The sequence below is a fragment of the Oncorhynchus tshawytscha genome, linkage group LG01, assembly GCF_018296145.1.
Source record: "Oncorhynchus tshawytscha isolate Ot180627B linkage group LG01, Otsh_v2.0, whole genome shotgun sequence".
Classification (NCBI taxonomy): domain Eukaryota; kingdom Metazoa; phylum Chordata; class Actinopteri; order Salmoniformes; family Salmonidae; genus Oncorhynchus; species Oncorhynchus tshawytscha.
The window spans coordinates 88,786,211-88,802,824 of NC_056429.1; the positions used below are offsets into that span (position 1 = coordinate 88,786,211).

General features: G+C 48.6%; 1 protein-coding gene across 1 annotated transcript in view; it reads right to left on the bottom strand.

Moving 5' to 3' along the window:
- The window catches only part of LOC112261396 (protein TANC2-like), a 176,845-nt gene that overhangs the window by 25,314 nt on the left and 134,917 nt on the right, over positions 1 to 16,614 (bottom strand). Inside the window, exons 16-18 of the mRNA XM_042327127.1 lie at positions 14,121 to 14,357; positions 12,636 to 12,824; positions 2,777 to 2,879 (exon numbers count right to left, since the gene is read on the bottom strand). Of these exons, the coding sequence (XP_042183061.1) occupies positions 2,777 to 2,879; positions 12,636 to 12,824; positions 14,121 to 14,357 (529 nt within the window). The remainder of the gene's footprint in view (positions 1 to 2,776; positions 2,880 to 12,635; positions 12,825 to 14,120; positions 14,358 to 16,614) is intronic.

Genomic DNA, 16,614 nt, shown 5'->3' on the forward strand with positions numbered 1-16,614 from the left:
GCAGACCTCCCTCTCCCTCTGACACTAGTTCTGAGCTCTGGAACATACACTACATGACCAAAAGACCAAAAGATGCTCGTCGAACATCTCATTCCAAAACCATTGGCATTAATATTTCTGTATGGACCTCGCTTTGTGCAAGGTGGCATTGTCATGCTGAAACAGGAAAGGGCTTTCCCCAAACTATTGCCACAAAGCTGGAAGCACAGAATCGTCTGTAACTAAGGGGCCAAGCCCAAACCATGAATAACAGTCCCAGACCATTATTCCTCATCCACCAAACTTTACAGTTGGCGCTATGCATTTTGGCAGGTAGCGTACTCCTGGCATCCGCCAAACCCAGATTTGTCCGTCAGAATGCCAGTTAGAAACCCATTAGAAACCCATTTCATGACGCTCCTGACGAACAGTTCTTGCACTGACGTTGCTTCCAGAGGCAGTTTGGAACTCGTTCCAACCCAAGGACAGACGGGCTTCAGCACTCGACGGGCTTCAGCACTCGACGGGCTTCAGCACTCGGCGGGCTTCAGCACTCGGCGGGCTTCAGCACTCGGCGGGCTTCACCACTCGGCGGGCTTCAGCACTCGGCGGGCTTCAGCACTCGGCGGGCTTCAGCACTCGACGGGCTTCAGCACTCGGCGGGCTTCAGCACTCGACGGGCTTCAGCACTCGGACGGGCTTCAGCACTCGGCGGGCTTCAGCACTCGGGGCTTCAGCACTCGGCGGGCTTCAGCACTCGGCGGGCTTCACCACTCGACGGGCTTCAGCACTCGGCGGGCTTCAGCACTCGGCGGGCTTCAGCACTCGGCGGGCTTCAGCACTCGGCGGGCTTAAGCACTCGGCGGGCTTCAGCACTCGGCGGGCTTCAGCACTCGGCGGGCTTCAGCACTCGGCGGGCTTCAGCACTCGGCGGGCTTCACCACTCGGCGGGCTTCAGCACTCGGCGGGCTTCACCACTCGGCGGGCTTCAGCACTCGACGGGCTTCAGCACTCGGCGGGCTTCAGCACTCGACGGGCTTCAGCACTCGACGGGCTTCAGCACTCGACGGGCTTCAGCACTCGGGGCTTCAGCACTCGGCGGGCTTCAGCACTCGGCGGGCTTCACCACTCGACGGGCTTAAGCACTCGGCGGGCTTCAGCACTCGGCGGGCTTCAGCACTCGGCGGGCTTAAGCACTCGGCGGGCTTAAGCACTCGGCGGGCTTCAGCACTCGACGGGCTTCAGCACTCGACGGGCTTCAGCACTCGACGGGCTTCAGCACTCGGCGGGCTTAAGCACTCGGGGCTTCAGCACTCGGCGGGCTTCACCACTCGGCGGGCTTCAGCACTCGGCGGGCTTCAGCACTCGGCGGGCTTAAGCACTCGGGGGCTTAAGCACTCGGCGGGCTTCAGCACTCGGCGGGCTTCAGCACTCGACGGGCTTCAGCACTCGACGGGCTTCAGCACTCGGCGGGCTTAAGCACTCGGCGGGCTTCAGCACTCGACGGGCTTCAGCACTCGGCGGGCTTAAGCACTCGGCGGTCTTCAGCACTCGACGGGCTTCAGCACTCGACGGGCTTCAGCACTCGGCGGGCTTCAGCACTCGGCGGGCTTCAGCACTCGGCGGGCTTCAGCACTCGGCGGGCTTCAGCACTCGACGGGCTTCAGCACTCGACGGGCTTCAGCACTCGACGGGCTTCAGCACTCGACGGGCTTCAGCACTCGACGGGCTTCAGCACTCGACGGGCCAGTTCTGTGATCCGTTGTTGCTCCTAGGCGTTTTCACTTCACAATAACAGCACTTACAATTGACGGGGCAGCTACAGCAGGGCAGAAATTTGACAAACTGACTTGTTGGAAAGGTTTCATCCTATGACGGTGCCATGTTGAAAGTCACTGAGTTCTTCAGTAAGGCCATTCTACTGACAATGTTTGTCTATGGAGATTGCACGACTGTGCGCCCAATTCTATACACCTGTCAGCAACGGGTGTGGTTGAAATAGCCAAATCCACTCATTTGAAGGGGTGTCCACATACTGCTGTATGTATAGTGTATGTGGGCCTTCTTCACTATTGTTATTTTCTAAATCTCTCTCCCTCTCTCTGTAGTGATCTAAACTCCTATGGTAAACAAGTACAGCAAGCATCCCTTCCTACAGTATGTCTAAGCAATCATGACATCCAGCCACATCTCAGCTTAAACCCAGACTAAACATTGGTTTACAATTCAGGTGTCAAACCTAAAGCCACTGAGGCATAATGATTCCCCCCTAAGGAAGCAGCACTGTCAGATTCAATGAGATCTGCTTTAGCTGACATCGGCATAGCAGTTGTTTTGACGGTGTCGGAGGAGGAACTACATTAGAGCGTCAAATCCACCAGCGGCTCCTAGCATTATACCGAAAGCGGACATTGGCTACACGGAGTCAAATTAACAGAAATCCCATGCAGCCTTGTTTGAACACTGGAATGTGAGATGTGATCTTCACCTCCATTAGGCTGATAGAAACCCTCATTATTTTGTTTAATGACTTTCAATGTGAGTCATTATTTCTATATAGCCTACACTTTCTCTTCCTGAACTTGTAACGCGAGTGAGACGGATGTGGCTTCATGACAATGATCAAAAGAGCAGCTGCTCACATTTGACAGTTCCACCTCTGACAGCACCAAAACATAATTTATGCGTGTCTCGGCTATCGCCGGTTAACATTTGACCTAGGCCCAAATCTCCACAAGGCTGCGGACTATATCTGGAGACCTTTTTAACAAGCACACGATGAGAAGCTGTAGCTTACCTGTCTCTCCCCACAGGGTGTCAACATTGTTAATCTGAGCTCGTTCCACCTTCTCCTCGTCCTTCTCAACCTTCTCTGGCAGGTCCAGCAGGTAGGACACAATCTGGTTGAAATAATGATACATTTTACACTTCCAAAAAACCCAAACAACTGAAAAATCACTTGTTATTGTGAGCGGCATGCAATACTGGTAGGATCGCAGAGGGATAAACAGTCCACACACTACTGGTAGGATCGCAGAGGGATAAACAGTCCACACAATACTGGTAGGATCGCAGAGGGATAAACAGTCCACACAATACTGGTAGGATCGCAGAGGGATAAACAGTCCACACACTACTGGTAGGACAGAGGGATGGTAGGATCGCAGAGGGATAAACAGTCCACACAATACTGGTAGGATCGCAGAGGGGATAAACTGGTAGTCCAGAGGGATAAACACACTACTGGTAGGATCGCAGAGGGATAAACAGTCCACACACTACTGGTAGGATCGCAGAGGGATAAACAGTCCACACAATACTGGTAGGATCGCAGAGGGATAAACAGTCCACACACTACTGGTAGGATCGCAGAGGGATAAACAGTCCACACAATACTGGTAGGATCGCAGAGGGATAAACGTCCAGAGGATAAACACACTACTGGTAGGATCGCAGAGGGATAAACAGTCCACACAATACTGGTAGGATCGCAGAGGGATAAACAGTCCACACAATACTGGTAGGATCGCAGAGGGATAAACAGTCCACACAATACTGGTAGGATCGCAGAGGGATAAACAGTCCACACAATACTGGTAGGATCGCAGAGGGATAAACAACAATACTGTAGGATCGCAGAGGGATCCACACACAATACTGGTAGGATCACACAATACAGCAGAGGGATAAACAGTCCACACAATACTGGTAGGATCGCAGAGGGATAAACAGTCCACACAATACTGGTAGGATCGCAGAGGGATAAACAGTCCACACAATACTGGTAGGATCGCAGAGGGATAAACAGTCCACACAATACTGGTAGGATCGCAGAGGGATAAACAGTCCACACAATACTGGTAGGATCGCAGAGGGATAAACAGTCCACACAATACTGGTAGGATCGCAGAGGGATAAACAGTCCACACAATACTGGTAGGATCGCAGAGGGATAAACAGTCCACACAATACTGGTAGGATCGCAGAGGGATAAACAGTCCACACACTACTGGTAGGATCGCAGAGGGATAAACAGTCCACACAATACTGGTAGGATCGCAGAGGGATAAACAGTCCACACAATACTGGTAGGATCGCAGAGGGATAAACAGTCCACACAATACTGGTAGGATCGCAGACTGGGGATAAACAGTCCACACAATACTGGTAGGATCGCAGAGGGATAAACAGTCCACACAATACTGGTAGGATCGCAGAGGGATAAACAGTCCACACAATACTGGTAGGATCGCAGAGGGATAAACAGTCCACACACTACTGGTAGGATCGCAGAGGGATAAACAGTCCACACAATACTGGTAGGATAAACAGCAGAGGGGGATAAACAGTCCACACAATACTGGTAGGATCGCAGAGGGATAAACAGTCCACACAATACTGGTAGGATCGCAGAGGGATAAACAGTCCACACAATACTGGTAGGATCTGGTAGGCAGAGGGATAAACAGTCCACACAATACTGGTAGGATCGCAGAGGGATAAACAGTCCACACAATACTGGTAGGATCGCAGAGGGATAAACAGTCCACACAATACTGGTAGGATCGCAGAGGGATAAACAGTCCACACAATACTGGTAGGATCGCAGAGGGATAAACAGTCCACACAATACTGGTAGGATCGCAGAGGGATAAACAGTCCACACAATACTGGTAGGATCGCAGAGGGATAAACAGTCCACACAATACTGGTAGGATCGCAGAGGGATAAACAGTCCACACAATACTGGTAGGATCGCAGAGGGATAAACAGTCCACACAATACTGGTAGGATCGCAGAGGGATAAACAGTCCACACAATACTGGTAGGATCGCAGAGGGATAAACAGTCCACACAATACTGGTAGGATCGCAGAGGGATAAACAGTCCACACAATACTGGTAGGATCGCAGAGGGATAAACAGTCCACACAATACTGGTAGGATCGCAGAGGGATAAACAGTCCACACAATACTGGTAGGATCGCAGAGGGATAAACAGTCCACACAATACTGGTAGGATCGCAGAGGGATAAACAGTCCACACAATACTGGTAGGATCAGCAGAGGGATAAACAGTCCACACAATACTGGTAGGATCGCAGAGGGATAAACAGTCCACACAATACTGGTAGGATCGCAGAGGGATAAACAGTCCACACAATACTGGTAGGATCGCAGAGGGATAAACAGTCCACACAATACTGGTAGGATCGCAGAGGGATAAACAGTCCACACAATACTGGTAGGATCGCAGAGGGATAAACAGTCCACACAATACTGGTAGGATCGCAGAGGGATAAACAGTCCACACAATACTGGTAGGATCGCAGAGGGATAAACAGTCCACACAATACTGGTAGGATCGCAGAGGGATAAACAGTCCACACAATACTGGTAGGATCGCAGAGGGATAAACAGTCCACACAATACTGGTAGGATCGCAGAGGGATAAACAGTCCACACAGGATACTGGATAAACAGTAGGTAGGATCGCAGAGGGATAAACAGTCCACACAATACTGGTAGGATCGCAGAGGGATAAACAGTCGCAGAGGGATAAACCACACAATACTGGTAGGATCGCAGAGGGATAAACAGTCCACACAATACTGGTAGGATCGCAGAGGGATAAACAGTCCACACAATACTGGTAGGATCGCAGAGGGATAAACAGTCCACACAATACTGGTAGGATCGCAGAGGGATAAACAGTCCACACAATACTGGTAGGATCGCAGAGGGATAAACAGTCCACACAATACTGGTAGGTAGGATAAACAGTCCACACAATACTGGTAGGATCGCAGAGGGATAAACAGTCCACACAATACTGGTAGGATCGCAGAGGGATAAACAGTCCACACACTACTGGTAGGATCGCAGAGGGATAAACAGTCCACACAATACAGGATCGCAGAGGGATAAACAGTCCACAATACTGGTAGGATCGCAGAGGGATAAACAGTCCACACAATACTGGTAGGATAAACAGCAGAGGGATAAACAGTCCACACAATACTGGTAGGATCGCAGAGGGATAAACAGTCCACACAATACTGGTAGGATCGCAGAGGGATAAACAGTCCACACAATACTGGATAGGATAAACAGTCCACACAATACTGGTAGGAGCAGGGATAAACAGTCCACACAATACTGGTAGGATCGCAGAGGGATAAACAGTCCACACAATACTGGTAGGATCGCAGAGGGATAAACAGTCCACACAATACTGGTAGGATCGCAGAGGGCAGAGGGATAAACAGTCCACACAATACTGGTAGGATCGCAGAGGGATAAACAGTCCACACAATACTGGTAGGATCGCAGAGGGATAAACAGTCCACACAATACTGGTAGGATCGCAGAGGGATAAACAGTCCACACAATACTGGTAGGATCGCAGAGGGATAAACAGTCCACACAATACTGGTAGGATCGCAGAGGGATAAACAGTCCACACAATACTGGTAGGATCGCAGAGGGATAAACAGTCCACACAATACTGGTAGGATCGCAGAGGGATAAACAGTCCACACAATACTGGTAGGATCGCAGAGGGATAAACAGTCCACACAATACTGGTAGGATACTGGTAGGATCGCAGAGGCAGCAGGGATACTGGTAGGATCGCAGAGGGATAAACAGTCCACACACAGTCCACACAATACTGGTAGGATCGCAGAGGGATAAACAGTCCACACAATACTGGTAGGATCGCAGAGGGATAAACAGTCCACACAATAGGATAAACAGTCCACACAATACTGGTAGGATCGCAGAGGATAAACAGTCCACACAATACTGGTAGGATCGCAGAGGGATAAACAGTCCACACAATACTGGTAGGATCGCAGAGGGATAAACAGTCCACACAATACTGGTAGGATCGCAGAGGGATAAACAGTCCACACAATACTGGTAGGATCGCAGAGGGATAAACAGTCCACACAATACTGGTAGGATCGCAGAGGGATAAACAGTCCACACAATACTGGTAGGATCGCAGAGGGATAAACAGTCCACACAATACTGGTAGGATCGCAGAGGGATAAACAGTCCACACACTACTGGTAGGATCGCAGAGGGATAAACAGTCCACACAATACTGGTAGGATCGCAGAGGGATAAACAGTCCACACAATACTGGTAGGATCAGTCCACACACTACTGGTAGGAGGGATAAACAGTCCACACAATACTGGTAGGATCGCAGAGGGATAAACAGTCCACACACAATACTGGTAGGATCGCAGAGGGATAAACAGTCCACACATACTACTGGTAGGATAAACAGTCCACACAATACTGGTAGGCAGAGGGATAAACAGTCCACACAATACTGGTAGGATCGCAGAGGGATAAACAGTCCACACAATACTGGTAGGATCGCAGAGGGATAAACAGTCCACACACTACTGGTAGGATCGCAGAGGGATAAACAGTCCACACAATACTGGTAGGATCGCAGAGGGATAAACAGTCCACACAATACTGGTAGGATCGCAGAGGGATAAACAGTCCCACACAATACTGGTAGGGTAGGATAAACAGTCCACACAATACTGGTAGGAGGGATAAACAGTCCACACAATACTGGTAGGATCGCAGAGGGATAAACAGTCCACACAATACTGGTAGGATCGCAGAGGGATAAACAGTCCACACAATACTGGTAGGATCGCAGAGGGATAAACAGTCCACACAATACTGGTAGGATCGCAGAGGGATAAACAGTCCACACAATACTGGTAGGATCGCAGAGGGATAAACAGTCCACACACTACTGGTAGGATCGCAGAGGGATAAACAGTCCACACAATACTGGTAGGATCGCAGAGGGATAAACAGTCACACACAATACTGGTAGGATAAACAGTCCACACAATACTGGTAGGAGAGGGATAAACAGTCCACACAATACTGGTAGGATCGCAGAGGGATAAACAGTCCACACAATACTGGTAGGATCGCAGAGGGATAAACAGTCCACACAATACTGGTAGGATCGCAGAGGGATAAACAGGGATCCACACAATACTGGTAGGATCGCAGAGGGATAAACAGCAGAGGGATAAACAGTCCACACAATACTGGTAGGATCGCAGAGGGATAAACAGTCCACACAATACTGGTAGGATCGCAGAGGGATAAACAGTCCACACAATACTGGTAGGATCGCAGAGGGATAAACAGTCCACACAATACTGGTAGGATCGCAGAGGGATAAACAGTCCACACAATACTGGTAGGATCGCAGAGGGATAAACAGTCCACACAATACTGGTAGGATCGCAGAGGGATAAACAGTCCACACAATACTGGTAGGATCGCAGAGGGATAAACAGTCCACACAATACTGGTAGGATCGCAGAGGGGATAACACTACTGGTAGGTCCAGAGGGATAAACAGTCCACATACTGGTAGGATCGCAGAGGGATAAACAGTCCACACACTACTGGTAGGATAAACAGACTGGTAGGATCGCAGAGGGATAAACAGTCCACACAGTCCACACTACTGGTAGGATCGCAGAGGATAAACAGATAAGGACAGAGGGATAAACAGTCCCACACAATACTGGTAGGATCGCAGAGGATAAACAGTCCACACACTACTGGTAGGATCGCAGGGATAAACAGTCCACACACTACTGGTAGGATCGCAGAGGGATCCACACACTACTGGTAGGATCGCAGAGGATAAACACACACACTACTGGTAGGATCGCAGAGGGATAAACAGTCCACACAATACTGGTAGGATCGCAGAGGGATAAACAGTCCACACACTACTGGTAGGATCGCAGAGGGATAAACAGTCCACACACTACTGGTAGGATCGCAGAGGGATAAACAGTCCACACAATACTGGTAGGATCGCAGAGGGATAAACAGTCCACACACTACTGGTAGGATCGCAGAGGGATAAACAGTCCACACACTACTGGTAGGATCGCAGAGGGATAAACAGTCCACACAATACTGGTAGGATCGCAGAGGGATAAACAGTCCACACACTACTGGTAGGATCGCAGAGGGATAAACAGTCCACACAATACTGGTAGGATCGCAGAGGGATAAACAGTCCACACAATACTGGTAGGATCGCAGAGGGATAAACAGTCCACACAATACTGGTAGGATCGCAGAGGGATAAACAGTCCACACAATACTGGTAGGATCGCAGAGGGATAAACAGTCCACACAATACTGGTACAGAGGGATAAACAGTCCACACAATACTGGTAGGATCGCAGAGGGATAAACAGTCCACACAATACTGGTAGGATCGCAGAGGGATAAACAGTCCACACAATACTGGTAGGATCGCAGAGGGATAAACAGTCCACACAATACTGGTAGGATCGCAGAGGGATAAACAGTCCACACAATACTGGTAGGATCGCAGAGGGATAAACAGTCCACACAATACTGGTAGGATCGCAGAGGGATAAACAGTCCACACAATACTGGTAGGATCGCAGAGGGATAAACAGTCCACACAATACTGGTAGGATCGCAGAGGGATAAACAGTCCACACAATACTGGTAGGATCGCAGAGGGATAAACAGTCCACACAATACTAGGTAGGATAAACAGTCCACACACTACTGGTAGGAGAGGGATAAACAGTCCACACAATACTGGTAGGATCGCAGAGGGATAAACAGTCCACACAATACTGGTAGGATCGCAGAGGGATAAACAGTCCACACAATACTGGTAGGATCGCAGAGGGATAAACAGTCCACACAATACTGGTAGGATCGCAGAGGGATAAACAGTCCACACAATACTGGTAGGATCGCAGAGGGATAAACAGTCCACACAATACTGGTAGGATCGCAGAGGGATAAACAGTCCACACAATACTGGTAGGATCGCAGAGGGATAAACAGTCCACACAATACTAGGATAGGATAAACAGTCCACACAATACTGGTAGGAGCAGAGGGATAAACAGTCCACACAATACTGGTAGGATCGCAGAGGGATAAACAGTCCACACAATACTGGTAGGATCGCAGAGGGATAAACAGTCCACACAATAGATCCAGAGGGATAAACAGTCCACACAATACTGGTAGGATCGCAGAGGGATAAACAGTCCACACAATACTGGTAGGATCGCAGAGGGATAAACAGTCCACACAATACTGGTAGGATCGCAGAGGGATAAACAGTCCACACAATACTGGTAGGATCGCAGAGGGATAAACAGTCCACACAATACTGGTAGGATCGCAGAGGGATAAACAGTCCACACAATACTGGTAGGATCGCAGAGGGATAAACAGTCCACACAATACTGGTAGGATCGCAGAGGGATAAACAGTCCACACAATACTGGTAGGGTAGGATAAACAGTCCACACAATACTGGTAGGAGCAGAGGGATAAACAGTCCACACAATACTGGTAGGATCAGCAGAGGGATAAACAGTCCACACAATACTGGTAGGATCGCAGAGGGATAAACAGTCCACACAATACTGGTAGGATCGCAGAGGGATAAACAGTCCACACAATACTGGTAGGATCGCAGAGGGATAAACAGTCCACACAATACTGGTAGGATCAGCAGAGGGATAAACAGTCCACACAATACTGGTAGGATCGCAGAGGGATAAACAGTCCACACAATACTGGTAGGATCGCAGAGGGGATACTGGTAGGATCGCAGAGGGATAAACAGTCCACACAATACTGGTAGGATCGCAGAGGGATAAACAGTCCACACAATACTGGTAGGATCGCAGAGGGATAAACAGTCCACACAATACTGGTAGGATCGCAGAGGGATAAACAGTCCACACAATACTGGTAGGATCGCAGAGGGATAAACAGTCCACACAATACTGGTAGGTAGGATCGTCCACACAATACAGAGGGATAAACAGTCCACACAATACTGGTAGGATCGCAGAGGGATAAACAGTCCACACAATACTGGTAGGATCGCAGAGGGATAAAAACAGTCCACACAATACTGGTAGGATCGCAGAGGGATAAACAGTCCACACACTACTGGTAGGATCGCAGAGGGATAAACAGTCCACACAATACTGGTAGGATCGCAGAGGGATAAACAGTCCACACAATACTGGTAGGATCGCAGAGGGATAAACAGTCCACACAATACTGGTAGGATCGCAGAGGGATAAACAGTCCACAAATACTGGTAGGATCGCAGAGGGATAAACAGTCCACACAATACTGGTAGGATCGCAGAGGGATAAACAGTCCACACAATACTGGTAGGATCAGTCCACACAATACTGGTAGGAGAGGGATAAACAGTCCACACAATACTGGTAGGATCGCAGAGGGAGGGATCCACACAATACTGGTAGGATCGCAGAGGGTCCACACAATACTGGTAGGATCGCAGAGGGATAAACAGTCCACACAATACTGGTAGGATCGCAGAGGGATAAACAGTCCACACAATACTGGTAGGATCGCAGAGGGATAAACAGTCCACACAATACTGGTAGGATCGCAGAGGGATAAACAGTCCACACAATACTGGTAGGATCGCAGAGGGATAAACAGTCCACACAATACTGGTAGGATCGCAGAGGGATAAACAGTCCACACAATACTGGTAGGATCGCAGAGGGATAAACAGTCCACACAATACTGGTAGGATCGCAGAGGGATAAACAGTCCAATACTGGTAGGACAGAGGGATAAACAGTACTGGTAGGATCGCAGAGGGATAAACAGTCCACACAATACTGGTAGGATCGCAGAGGGATAAACAGTCCACACAATACTGGTAGGATCGCAGAGGGATAAACAGTCCACACAATACTGGTAGGATCGCAGAGGGATAAACAGTCCACACAATACCAGTCCACAATACTGGTAGGATCGCAGAGGGATAAACAGTCCACACAATACTGGTAGGATCGCAGAGGGATAAACAGTCCACACAATACTGGTAGGATCGCAGAGGGATAAACAGTCCACACAATACTGGTAGGATCCACACAATACTGGTAGGAGAGGGATAAAACAGTCCACACAATACTGGTAGGATCGCAGAGGGATAAACAGTCCACACAATACTGGTAGGATCGCAGAGGGATAAACAGTCCACACAATACTGGTAGGATCGCAGAGGATAAACAGTCCACACAATACTGGTAGGATAGAGGGATAAACAGTCCACACAATACTGGTAGGATCGCAGAGGGATAAACAGTCCACACAATACTGGTAGGATCGCAGAGGGATAAACAGTCCACACAATACTGGTAGGATCGCAGAGGGATAAACAGTCCACACAATACTGGTAGGATCGCAGAGGGATAAACAGTCCACACAATACTGGTAGGATCGCAGAGGGATAAACAGTCCACACAATACTGGTAGGATCGCAGAGGGATAAACAGTCCACACAATACTGGTAGGATCGCAGAGGGATAAACAGTCCACACAATACTGGTAGGATCGCAGAGGGATAAACAGTCCACACACTGCAGGGAAATTACAGAAAAAATATAAATCCTAGCTGTAGAAAACTGTCAGCTGAGTAAGTAAGGTGGTGTCAAGCCTTATGCTAATAGCAGGAGATGAGCAAAGGAGAAATGATGAAGGTACAGCATCCCCAGGTCAGGAGATTCTCAGCGAGGAAAGGCCTACCTCTGTGTATCCCATGGTAGCTGCAGCGATGAGGGCTTGCTGGACAGCTTGGCTCTTGCTGAAGGCTCCTTGTTGTTGTGGTTGTCCCATGGCCCAGTCCCACTGGATGAGGAACTTGACCACATCCATGTGGCCCCTGAGAGCTGCATGCACCAGGGCACACTGACCATTATTATCTAGGTGGTCCACCTGTTGACGGACGCACACAGACAGAAACGCACATAAAGTTGGTATATCCCCATTCGTCCTCAGATGATAGATGAAGATTAAGAGAGATGAATCTACAAACATACTCTGTCCTCTTCTCTCTCTCTCTCTCTTCCTTCCCTCCTCTCCCCTATCTCTCTTCTCTCCCTCCTCTCTTCTCTCTCTCTCTCTCTCTTCCCTCCCCTCTCTCTCTTCCCTCACTCCTCTCCGCTATCTCTCTCTTCTATCTCTCTCTTCCCTTCCCCTCTCTCCCTCCTCTTCCCTCCCCATCTCTCCCTCCACTCCTCTCTCACTCTCTTCCCTCTCCCCCTCTCGCTTCACTCCCCCTCTCTCTTCCCTCTCTCCTCTCGCTCTTCCCTCCTCTCCCCCTCTCTCATCTCTTGCTCTCTTCCCTCTCTTCCTCCACTCCCCCTCTCTCTCTTCCCTCCCCCTCTCTCTCTCCTCTCCCCTCTCTCTACCCCTCTCCCTCTTCCCTCCCCCTCTCTTCCCTCTCCACTCTCTCTTCCCACTACCCTCTCTCTCTCTTCTCTCCCCCCTCTCCCTCCTCTCCCCTCCCCCCTCCCTCTCCTCTCTCCCTCCTCCACCTTCCATCTTCCCCCCCCCCCCCCTCTCTCCCTCTCTCCTCCTTCCGTCTTCCCTTCCCCGATTCCTCCTCTCTCCTCTCTCCTCTCTCTTTGTTTCCTCCCCCTCTCCCTCCTCTCCTCTCTCTCTTCCCTCCCATCTGTCTCCCTCCACTTCCCCCTCTTCCCTTCCCTCTCGTTCCTCTACCCTCTCTCCCACTCTCTCCCTCCTCTCTTCCCTACCCCTATCTCCTCCCTCTCTCTTCCCTACACCCTCTCTCTCCCCTCTCTCTATCTCTTCCCTGCCCCTCTCTCTCTCATCTCTTTCTTCCCTCCCCCTCTCCCTACTCTCTCTCTTTCCTCCCCTTCCTCTCTCCCACTTCCCTCCCCCTTCCACTCCCCCTCTCTCTCTTCCTTCTCTTCACCCTCCCTCTCCCCCTCTCTCTCTTCCCTCCCCACCTCTCTCTCTTCCCCCCGTCTCCCTCCACTCCCCTCTCTTCCCATACTCTATCCCTCCCTCTCCTCTCTCTTCCCCCTTTCCTCAACTCCCCTCTCACTCTCCCCTACCCCTTCACCTCTCTCCTTATACTCTCTCCCTTCCCTGCCCCTCTCTCCCTACTCTCTCTACCTCCTCTCCCCTCTCTCTTCCCCCCCTCTCTCTCTTCCCTCTCTCTCTCGCTCTTCCCTTTCCCCTCTCTCCCTCCTCTTCCCATCTCACCTTGGCTCTCCTTAGACACAGTGTAGTGACTATAGCCATGTGTCCCCCGGAGGCAGCATAGCCCAGTGGGTTGACACCGCTCTCAGAAGGCTGGTCTACAGAGGCCCCATACTCCAACAGGAGCCCCACCATGTCTATGTAACCCAGGAAGGCATGCACACACAGCACTGGGGCATTGTTCAACACCTCCGTCCGGTAGTTCACGTTGGCACCACCGAGCATCAGCAACCGGCTCACCTGGGCACAGACAGATTTTACACTGTGTTATAGACAGACAAACTGTATAGAAAGTACATTTAATTTGTCAGTAGGAACAGCCCTTTAGGCGATTCACCTGGTTTGGAATACACTGGAGTTGGTTGGCCCCAAGTCAGAGGGAGAGCTGAAACCCTGATGAAAGCAGCAAATGTTGATATATACGGAGCCATGAGAGGGAAAGGCTTTCATTTTTAAAAGGGAAAGCAGTAAGTTACCTTGATGTTAGGAGTGTAGGTGTAAAGCAGTAAGTTACCTTGATGTTAGGAGTGTAGAGGGTAAAGCAGTAAGTTATCTTGATGTTAGGAGTACAGGTATAAAGCAGTAAGTTATCTTGATGTTAGGAGTGTAGGTGTAAAGCTGGTAAAGCAGTAAGTTACCTTGATGTTAGGAGTGTATGTGTAAAGCAGTAAGTTATCTTGATGTTAGGAGTGTAGAGGGTAAAGCAGTAAGTTACCTTGATGTTAGGAGTGTAGAGGGTAAAGCAGTAAGTTACCTTGATGTTAGGAGTGTAGAGGTTAAGCAGTAAGTTATCATGATGTTAGGAGTGTAGGTGTAAAGCAGTAAGTTATCTTGATGTTAGGAGTGTAGAGGGTAAAGCAGTAAGTTACCTTGATGTTAGGAGTGTAGAGGGTAAAGCAGTAAGTTACCTTGATGTTAGGAGTGTAGAGGGTAAAGCAGTAAGTTATCTTGATGTTAGGAGTGTAGGTGTAAAGCAGTAAGTTATCTTGATGTTAGGAGTGTAGAGGGTAAAGCAGTAAGTTACCTTGATGTTAGGAGTGTAGAGGGTAAAGCAGTAAGTTACCTTGATGTTAGGAGTGTAGAGGTTAAGCAGTAAGTTATCATGATGTTAGGAGTGTAGGTGTAAAGCAGTAAGTTATCTTGATGTTAGGAGTGTAGAGGGTAAAGCAGTAAGTTACCTTGATGTTAGGAGTGTAGAGGGTAAAGCAGTAAGTTACCTTGATGTTAGGAGTGTAGAGGGTAAAGCAGTAAGTTATCTTGATGTTAGGAGTGTAGGTGTAAAGCAGTAAGTTATCTTGATGTTAGGAGTGTAGAGGGTAAAGCAGTAAGTTACCTTGATGTTAGGAGTGTAGAGGGTAAAGCAGTAAGTTATCTTGATGTTAGGAGTGTAGAGGTTAAGCAGTAAGTTATCTTCATGTTAGGAGTGTAGAGGTTAAGCAGTAAGTTATCTTCATGTTAGGAGTGTAGAGGTTAAGCAGTAAGTTACCTTGATGTTAGGAGTGTAGAGGGTAAAGCAGTAAGTTACCTTGATGTTAGGAGTGTAGAGGGTAAAGCAGTAAGTTACCTTGATGTTAGGAGTGTAGGTGTAAAGCAGTAAGTTATCATCATGTTAGGAGTGTAGAGGGTAAGCAGTAAGTTATCTTCATGTTAGGAGTGTAGAGGTTAAGCAGTAAGTTACCTTGATGTTAGGAGTGTAGAGGGTAAAGCAGTAAGTTTTCTTCATGTTAGGAGTGTAGAGGTTAAGCAGTAAGTTATCTTCATGTTAGGAGTGTAGAGGTTAAGCAGTAAGTTACCTTGATGTTAGGAGTGTAGGTGTAAAGCAGTAAGTTTTCTTGATGTTAGGAGTGTAGGTGTAAAGCAGTAAGTTACCTTGATGTTAGGAGTGTAGAGGGTAAAGCAGTAAGTTACCTTGATGTTAGGAGTATAGAGGGTAAAGCAGTAAGTTATCTTGATGTTAGGAGTGTAGGTGTAAAGCAGTAAGTTACCTTGATGTTAGGAGTGTAGAGGGTAAAGCAGTAAGTTATCTTGATGTCAGGAGTGTAGAGGGTAAAGCAGTAAGTTATCTTGATGTTAGGAGTGTAGGTGTAAAGCTGGTAAAGCAGTAAGTTACCTTGATGTTAGGAGTGTAGAGGTTAAGCAGTAAGTTACCTTGATGTTAGGAGTGTAGAGGTTAAGCAGTAAGTTACCTTGATGTTAGGAGTGTAGAGGGTAAATCAGTAAGTTATCTTGATGTTAGGAGTGTAGGTGTAAAGCAGTAAGTTATCTTCATGTTAGGAGTGTAGAGGTTAAGCAGTAAGTTATCTTCATGTTAGGAGTGTAGAGGTTAAGCAGTAAGTTACCTTGATGTTAGGAGTGTAGAGGGTAAAGCAGTAAGTTTTCTTCATGTTAGGAGTGTAGAGGTAAAGCAGTAAGTTACCTTGATGTTAGGAGTATAGAGGGTAAAGCAGTAAGTTATCTTGATGTTAGGAGTGTAGAGGGTAAAGCAGTAAGTTTTCTT